General features: G+C 44.4%; 1 protein-coding gene across 2 annotated transcripts; it reads right to left on the bottom strand.

Annotated features, from left to right (window-relative positions):
• Positions 1 to 2,349: 2,349 nt before the first annotated feature.
• Positions 2,350 to 9,033, bottom strand: LOC125551358. Of its 2 annotated transcripts, XM_048714560.1 has the most exons (9): positions 8,432 to 9,033; positions 6,258 to 6,399; positions 5,928 to 6,131; positions 5,758 to 5,842; positions 5,575 to 5,679; positions 4,617 to 5,444; positions 4,286 to 4,525; positions 4,139 to 4,196; positions 2,350 to 2,793 (listed from the first exon to the last, which is right to left on the bottom strand). In XM_048714560.1, the coding sequence occupies exons 4-8, from the start codon at positions 5,758 to 5,760 to the stop codon at positions 4,143 to 4,145; spliced, it is 1,230 nt and encodes a 409-aa protein (XP_048570517.1). In that variant the 5' UTR covers positions 5,761 to 5,842; positions 5,928 to 6,131; positions 6,258 to 6,399; positions 8,432 to 9,033; the 3' UTR covers positions 2,350 to 2,793; positions 4,139 to 4,142. The 2 variants fall into 2 exon arrangements, with proteins under 2 accessions (XP_048570517.1, XP_048570518.1); XM_048714561.1 differs by lacking the exons at positions 2,350 to 2,793; positions 4,139 to 4,196; positions 4,286 to 4,525; ... (3 more) ...; positions 5,928 to 6,131; positions 6,258 to 6,399 and adding an exon at positions 6,422 to 7,676 and having other exon boundaries at positions 8,432 to 8,565.
• Between the last annotated feature and the right edge of the window lie 518 nt (positions 9,034 to 9,551).

Raw genomic sequence — 9,551 nt, 5'->3', positions numbered from 1 at the left:
TTTTTTGTCTGTAATAAGGCGACACTTCCGGTGGGTCCGAACTGACAGTGGGGGGAACGTTTTTTTCGCGAAATACGGTGGCCTGTCTGGTGGGTCCCAACAGTCAGGGGGGAAACATTTTCTTTTGCCAAATACGGTGGTCCATCCGGTGGGTTCCTGCTGTCAGGTGGAGGAATAATTATTTTCCATGTAATAAGGAGGCACTTCCTTGCGGCTGCCGTGGACCCAGGTGTCAGCCTCTCCATGTACAGTACTCTTTCGATGGAAGTCGTTCATTGACCATGTTGACCACGCCGCGCCGAGAGCACTAGGGCGATGGACGATGACGTGGCCTAGGAAGGGGACGACGCGGAGCCGGGGAAGACGTGGAAGTGGAAGCCCGCGCGGAGAGGAGTACGAGGGTTCACTGGTTTAGCTGCGGTGTGAGGCTGCCGTTGCCGCAGGGCCTGGCCAGCGGTGGGAATAGTAGGGGGCGGTGAGGCCTCCGCGGCAGCATAGCCGGCCATAAGAGGCAGGAGCATGCGGCACGACCGGCGCTGCTTTGGGCGGCTGGAGCAAGAAGACCAGAGGTTGAAGAAGCACTACGGTCGTTGGATGGACATCGTACGGTCACTGGAGCTAAAACCGTGCATATTGACTAAGTTGTCAAAGCCCTCCGTCCCTATCAACTTAGTAGGCCCACAAGTCAGCCTCCCACTATACTAGGTCCCAGCTAGCAGGGGGAGTATTCATTTTTCTGTGTGTAATAAGGAGGCACTTCCTTGCGTGCGAAGATATAGCCGGTGGGTCCATGCTGTTAGCGGCGGTAATGTTCTTTTCGTGAAATACAGAGGCCCTTTCAGTGAGTCCCAGATGTCAGGTGTTGGAATCATTATTTTGCGTGTAATAAGGAGGCATTTCCTTGCGTGCGGCCGTGACCCAGCTGTCAGCCTCTCCACGTACAGTCCACTTCAGATGCATGTCGGTCGTTGACCATGTTGACCAGGCCACGCCGAGAGCACCAGGGCGGTGGACGACGGTGAGGCCTAGGAAGGGAACGACACGGAGCAAAGGAAGACTCAAAAGTTGTTTCCCACGTGAAGGGGAGTACGACTGTACAATGGTTTCCTGGTTCGTCGCCGGAGAATAACAGTAGGTGTGGGTGGGTAGAGGGATGGCTAGGTCAGCGATGGGAGTACGGTCGGGCGGTGAGGCTTGCGCAGCAGTACAGCTGGCCGCGGGGAGGAGAGAGCAGGCAATCCCGCCGACGCTTGTTTGAGCGGCTGGAGCAGGAAGAGCAGAGATTGAAGAAGCACGACGGTCGTTGGATGGACATCCAACAGTCACTACTTGTGCGTCAACCTTTTTTTAGGAAAGCATCAAATCTGTGGAAAACATCATATTTCCCATCTACCACTATTTCTAATAATTTATAGCCCATTTGCTAATTCTTAAGGTTTTTTTGGAGCCCATATTCTTTTTGTTAGCATTACAGCCCATATTGTGGCCACGGTTAAACAATTATACGAAATTTTGCATATTTCGGTGCAGTCCGAACTGTTTTTAATCCCGAAATTTCGAGTCATGTTCAAACTGATTTTAAAAATAAATATATATCAATACAGAATCTCGAAATGAAAAAAAGAAATTTGAAACTAATTGCCGGTTTGATGTCTTTTAAAAATGTACATCCCATTTCTCATTACTGATAGGCCATTTTCTCGGCCAGTCGAATGAAAGCTCTCCTCGTCTTGAAAGATTTGCAACCCAACAGACCTGACAAAGCGACTTACTTGGCTAATCACAAAAAAACTGGGTTGTGTCCATGGACCCACCTGTCAGCCTCTCCACGTACAGTACTCTTCCGATGGAAGTCGGTCGTTGACCACATTGACCACGCCGCGCCGAGAGCACCAAGGCTGTGGACGAAGGCGAGGCCTAGGAAGGGGACGACGCGGAGCCGGGGAAGACGCGGTAGTGAATGCCCACACGGAGAGGACACTACACCACAACACTGATGCAACGGCATGTAAACTGCCGTGAGAAAACACTTTAAGCGACACTCTATCTGCCGGGACAGTATTTCTCCCGGCTGATAGAACTGCCACGAGAACGGCTGCCAGGGATTACTTGTCCCGGCAGATAAAATATTCCCGGCAGTCCATCTACCCTAGTGCATTTATTTTCTGGCAGTTTCTTTTCTCCCGGCAGATTCGGCAAGACACGTGGAACATCAATTACTGGCAGTCAAACTGCCGGCAGAAGAGTTTTGACCCGGCAGTTGTTTTGCCAGTATGCAAATTTCGCTACCTAATTGGTCTAGGCGTGCCCTATGTAATATCCATTTAATATGTTCAAGCAATCAGGACATATCACACGTACAATTTATACATATTTCAATCAAAGTCACATATATGTCTCATCCATACACTTCATTCAAAATAACTTCAGGCCTCATCCAGAACCTTAAAACATCATTGGATGAACATAATTAACAACCATAATATATATATATATATATATTTGGAGGTTGTGCCACAAAAGGTACAGTGCATATATGTTTTAAAATGTGCCACACAACCAACAAAATGAAATAGTGCAGCAAGTGGGGAAGTACATGTTTCTGGGTGTGCCACACAACCAAAATGAGCACAGTGGCTTAACAACTAGCAAAAGGAGTGGAGCAAGTGTCCAGGTTTCACAAACTAAACAAGCATATTACATAATCACTCCACCAACTATTGTAGGTATTCCAAATCTTCATGAGTTTGAAAATCTTCCAAACCTTCATCGACTTGTCTACCTTTGGGAAACCTGCAACAGATAGGATACTCAATAGGGAGCTCTTGTTTCAGAATTTAAATTAACATTCAAGTTGACATGCTACAGTTTAACTCAAGTTAAATTTACAAAGACCTGGAGAGTAGTCATTTTTTGCATCTCAAGGAGTAATATGACACATGTACAAAAGAATACACCATAGTACAAAGTGGCAACTTTTTGACAAACAAAACTATGCGCCTATGCCTCGTCTAGTATACAGGCAGTGGTGGAGGGTGACAAGCTATCAAGGGGGGGCAATTTTTAAATTGGCAGAAAAATATGCATAAAAACATATACGAATGACATGCATTTATAAGGTAATCAAACATATGGCAGTCGTCGATTAGTCGTCTTGGCAGTTGCACTCAACAACGCAAGACATTCCATGGATATGCAGCGGCAAAGCGCCGGTGAATCAATCTAATGCCAAGAGATGCAGCAAACAGCCGACACTTATCTAATAAAAATGCAAGCAAGCGTACGATGCAGATGAAGCAACAAGCAGGAAGCTGCTCATACAATAATCGACTAAGCTGCTTGTAGTAGCTAGCTAGCTAGCTTTGTACATACAGAGTACGTCTATACCTTTTAGTTAATGGATCTAATGCTCAAAAACCAACGTAGATAATAATTAAATTGGCAAGGGTTGATTGATGAATGGGCTGGACTAAAACGCTTAGTAATTAGTAACAAAATACAGTTTTGGAAGGGGGGGTCATGACCCCTGTTCAAGAATTCATCCGATTAACCAGTTAACTTGCCGATTAATCCCTACTCATAGGGTCCTCGAGTAGCCGATTACCCGATAAATCATCCGATTAATTGATTAAATGGCCGATTAACTTGACGATTAGCCTATTAATCCCCTACTCACCAGCCGGCCGAGCAGCTACCAGTTAACGATTTCCTCAACAATGGTCATGACCCCCTTTGGCCTCCATGAGGCTCCGCTAGTGTATACAGGAACACAAATATTGCTCATGTACAGCCAAGTAGGAGCGAACAAGGCATCAAGGAATCAATATTTCAATAGGAAATCAGCAAAATAGTCTGATACAGTAGTGGAACTTGGTGACTTAACATGCAATTCAGAAATAGTAAATTTTCAGCAGGAGATTCAGAATTGGACTGGCATTTAAGAACAAATCAAGAACTTTGTCAAACTAAATACTCTTTTCAATGGACATGTAAAAGCATCCACTAACATGCATACACAGGACATGCAAGAACAACATCCAATAAAAGTCTCCATCGGCCCAGTCACATAGATCAGGAAATTAACCATGCAGCAAGTCAACATCACCCACATAGCAGCCAAGAGAAACATGTATATTACCTCCTTAGCCTGCTTGTGGTCGCATTCCTGCTTTTTCCATAGACTTGTCCACTTCCAACTGCATACATAGAAGCAAAGCTTTTTCAGCAATCAACCATCATAGTCATTGGTAAGTTTAATCATAAGAAAATAAGAACAAAAGCTCACATGCTTGTATGGCCACGCGATACATCGCCCTTGAACTTGCCCCATGGTGGTCATGTTCCCAACACCACGAGGTATTATAGCATCCCTTTTTATTACATAGTTCATGGCAACCTCACAATATTCAGAGCCAAGCTCCTGACCACCTACCACCTTTCTACGATCAATTGATAGAATGGTTGCTTTTGCCACTGGGATACTATGATCTCGATAAACATTGTACAAGATCACATCCTTTCCTTTCTGAGTAAGCATGAAAAAGAACTCAGATAAGCAAAAGTGTCTTTGTCTAAACAAGAAAGAGCAACAAAATATAAACAAAGTACCATCTGACCTGCTGGTTTTTTTGTGTGATTGCAACTTCCTTGCTTGTTGCCATCTTGTAGCGATGAAGTGCCACATCCTTACTTTCTTGTGTGAGCCCTGTTGCCTTCTTCTTTTGCAAAATGGTTGATTCCTTCTCTTGCAGCACCTCATGTAGAGCGGTACGAGAAAGTACAAAGTTTTTCTGAGTGGGTGCTGTTAACTTCTTTTGCAAGAGTGCTTCTTGAGCCTTCTTATGCAAAATGGTTGCTTCTTTCTCTTGCCGCACCTCATGGCTGCGGGTGGCAAATTCTGCACTCTCTTCATGCTCATACTCCCCTTCATGTTCATACCCTCCTTCCTGTCCATATCCACCTCCATATCCTCCTTCGTATCCATCTTCATGTCGATATCCACCTCCATGGCCACCTCCATATACACCTTCATATCCACCTTCATGTCGATATACATATCCATATCCAGAGTGAGACAAGTCATAGTCTGGATTGAACTGAATATTTTGCTGCACATTTGATTGTAACAGTCTCCTCATTTGTTGAAGTTCATCCTTCAGAGTTGTAACTACTATTTGGAAATTATGCTCCATTTTATCTACACGCTCGACAAGAATTGCATTTGATTGTCGAGCTTCTTTTGCTTCTTCCTCGGCCATTTGAAGCTTCGTGGATTTTAGCTTTCTAGTACCCGGCATGCCCAAACCTGCAGCACTTGGTCCTAGACCTATACACCTCACATACCCATTCCTCTCCTTTCCCGCGACATGCGAGAAGAGGTCACCTTGCTTGATGCTTTTTTCTAAAAGTTCTGGACGCTCATTTGACTTCTCTTCTATCTTTTTCTACAAGACAGAACATATGATCCATGAACACATCAGCAACATAGTGTCTACTAAAGACTATAACTCCAATGTTCTAGAGAAAAAACTAACAAGTACAAAGCCTAAAGATTGTTGCAACTCAAATACTTACAAACATATTTGCTGCAGCCACACTTGAAGGGGCACCAGTCTTCTTGCACGTGTGTGTTTCTATAAACAGTTCATGTCTCTGAGGGGGGTATCCATTCTTCTTATGCTACATTCATTTTCTTATAATTAGTTCATAACAATCAAGAAACGGTGCAAAATAGAGTTATGTAAGATCATTATATACCATTTCGTGAGAAACATGGGCATGACTTTTGCTGCCTGATGTATGCTATAATTCCATCTCCATTCGATTTTTTCTTCCTTGCTCGCTACGTTGGTACAAATATTGATTCAATGAATTGTAAATTAGAGCAAAACTGCAGGAAACTACACATATTTTTTCTTGCAGCATACCTTCCCTGCTTCAGTTTTCCAAAAAGCAACAAGCTCTTTCCAATCAGTTGGGCTATCTCTGTTATCTGGGACAACTTGAAGTTCCTCATCGGTCATCTTCTCATCAAAATACAAAGTCTTCAACTCAGATTTGAAATCCCTCCATTTCTTTGCAGCGCTTCCCATTACCCAATCCTTCAATTTGTCATCCACAACATAGTACATCTGCTTTCAAGCAAGTGTAAATGGAGAGTGTAAGGTGATGTATTAGATAAAGGGGAAAGTTATACTACAAGTCATCTAGAGATAAAGGGGCAAGTTATAGCAGGAATCATAGATTATAGATTATACCTTTAAGGTTTTCCACAAATGATTTTTCTGCTCAACATCAACCTTTCTCCAATCATTATGACCAAGAGATATTTTACTTTCTGCAATTGACCCCTCGGGGTGGCTCTTGGTATGAACAAACCCCTTTAGCTTCATATTATACCTATATAGTATATAGGTAACATATATCAGATTATTTTGAAGAGTAAGAAACCATATGATACCAAGAAAATAGGTGACCTTGGACCAGGAATTAGCAAAGAGAGGATGGAATTATGCTGCTTCATGCACAACCAAGGAGGAAGATTCAATAGAATTACTACAACAGGCCAGATACTATAGGATAACTTCATTGTCCTAAATGGATTAAAACCATCCGATACTACAAGCAGCCTCATGTTGCGACTATCTTTAGAAAAATCGGGATATTTTCCATCAAAGTCCTTCCAAACAGGTGCATCCGTTGTATGCCTTATTAGTCCATCTCTTGTACGTTCTTCAGCATGCCATCTGCAGTCCGCTGCACTCTTTGGGGACACAAAAAGGCATTGTAGCCTCTTCTTTATTGGAAAATAACGAAGAACCTTCCTTGGGACCTTGTGTACATGTTTCCCATCAAGACTATTCTTTTCAGATTTCCACCGAGAAGTTTTGCATGTAGGACAAATATCCTTATTTGCATGTTCCTTCCAGAACAAAATGCAATCATTCTCACATGCATGAATTTTTATATAACCAAGCTCAAGGCATTTTATCATCTTCTTAGATTCATAAAAAAATTTGGGTAGCTTTGCTGTTGGAAAGGCCTCTTTTAGCAACTCTAGCAGTATGTCGAAACTTTTATCACTCCAACCTCCAAGAGATTTTACATGGAGTAACCTAACAACGAAATGTAGCTTTGAGAAGGTTGTGCACCCTAGATAAAGCTCCTCCCTATCATCAGCTATGAATTGTCGGAAAGCATCTTCATCTTTCTTCTTTTTCTTCTCTAGAAAAGGGTCGACGCCCTCAGGCTCAGCATCCTGGTGACTTGGATCCTCCCCACTACTATCACTAAAATCCCCATTTTGATGTGCTATATCTTGAATCATTTCAAGCATCTCATCATAGTCATCTAGGTCAATCTCCTCTTGAAAATTATCAGGTTGAACCTCATCATGGTCACTCTCGGATGCAAGAGGTGATGATGCCTCCCCATGATATATCCATCTTTTGTACCCACTAATAAACCCATCGCATAACAAGTGCTCATAGACAACACTAGCTTCAAACCAACAACAGTTCAAGCAAATTCTACAAGGACATAGTATAGTGTTCCCTCTTGCTGAATGAGTAAAAGCAAAATCTATGAATTTCTCTACCCCGTCTATATATGCTTGTGTATTTCTAGCTTTATCCATCCAACTCTTGTCCATTCTTGACCAGTTTCACTAAAATTGCCTAACATGTGAAAGAAAGTTTACTTCTATTAATGAAAAAATCTAGTAACAAATTGCATATCATCAATATCTAGTACAGGCGACAAGAAATACAATACAAAGAAGAAATGCCATCACACAACAAAATATAATTAACCAAAACATGCAATTTCAGAAAATACAAAAACCAAAATAGCAGCAAGAATGTCATATATGTCATAAAAGCATAGCACCTGTTCTGTCCACATCCCCTATTTCGCAAAGCACAAACAAATATGGTACTACTTTGGGGCATCAACTAAACAAACAGACTTAAATAACTAGCTTTATTTCATCTCAAATTAAATGAACTCCAAAGCTCAATGAAACAACTTAGTCAGGTGTCAATGAATCTAATTAAGCTATGCACTTGTTAATCACCAATGGTCCCTGTTCTTTGATCTAAAGGGCTAATAACAGTAGCAGTTTTTGTTCATAGACAAGCAAAAAGTTCAGTAATAACATTGCACTTGCAGCAGCAGTGTTCTGAAGGGCTACAAATGAACTCCAAAACATCAGTAATAACTTGTTTGTTCAGTAATAACAGTAGCAGTGTTCTGAAGGGCTACAAATGAACTCCAAAACTAGCTTTCTTTCATCCCAAATTAAATGAATCTGTTTTTTTGCTGTTATTACACCAAAGCAATTAAAAATTGATGTTTTGTTCTAACTGACGGGATAGTTCAGTGCTGCACATTTAGCACAAAAGAAGGCACACAAATTGCTACCAAACCTCACCTGTCCAATGAAGTACAGGAGGCAGCGATGTCCAGGGAAAGGATGTTCAGCAGGCAAAGCTGCTCGCTGGAGAGGAGGGCCAACACGTGGTCTACTGCTTCGGGGGCTTGTGGAGGAGGCGGACCCGTCACTTGATGCTTGGTGAAGCCTGCTCGGGGAGGAAGTGCACGAGCGTAGTACGTAGTTGCTGCGACGAAGCCCTTCCACAGAGGATGGTGTCCGCCGGTGGTGTGGCTTGGCGATGACGATGGTGGCCGACGGGGTGCCCGGAGGTGCCGCTCTGGAGTGGGGTGACCACGGCAGCAGGATGCAGTGGCTCTTGGGGGCGGCGGAGGGGCGGGGTGTCTGCCACGCGTGATGGGGGTCGACGGCGGCAGCGGTTTGCTGGTTGGAGGGCCTCCGCCGGTGGTGGATAGTTGGGGGCGGCGGCGGCTTGCGGTCCAGTGGAGGGCGGATTGGGGTGCACGGCGGCAGAGGAGCTGCGGTGGTCAGGGGCTACGCCGGCGGTGGGGGCAGGGGAGCTACGCTGGCGCACGGTTGTCGAGTGCAGAGGCGGCTGCGCGGTGCGCGAACTAGCTAGGTTTTGGGGCGGTGGCGGTGGGGGATCTGCTGGATGCAGGGGATTTGGGGGTGGCGTGTTGTGGATCTGGTCGTGGGAGGGCCTGCGCTAGTATTTCTCAGTGGGCCAAAATATTCGTCAAGCCGCGTGCCTTTTTTCCTCTCTGGCGCGCGCTTATTAGGGCCGTTTTCCCGTTTCGCGCCAAAGACGGTCTCCGGCATGGGCCGGCAGATTATGGGCCGAGATTTTGTTCTCCCAGCAGATTTTGTGCTGTAAAGTGTACCGGCAGTGCATATGCCGTTGTTATTAAAGTTCTCCCGGCAGTTTTACCGCCCTAACACGTTTCTAGCAGCAGTAACACATGTCCCGGCAGTTAGTTTGCCCTTAAATAGGTTTTTCTCCCGGCAGTTAACTGCCCCCAATCAAGTGTTGTGGTGTAGTGGGAGTACGAGGGTTCAATGGTTCGGCTGTGGTGTGAGGCTGCCGTCATCGCAGGGACTGGCTAGCAGTGGGAGTAGTAGGGGGCAATGAGGCCTCAACGTCAGCACAGGCGGACACTGA

This window comes from Triticum urartu, chromosome 4, assembly GCF_003073215.2.
Source record: "Triticum urartu cultivar G1812 chromosome 4, Tu2.1, whole genome shotgun sequence".
Lineage (NCBI taxonomy): Eukaryota > Viridiplantae > Streptophyta > Magnoliopsida > Poales > Poaceae > Triticum > Triticum urartu.
This window is presented reverse-complemented; position numbering and strand designations above follow the sequence as displayed.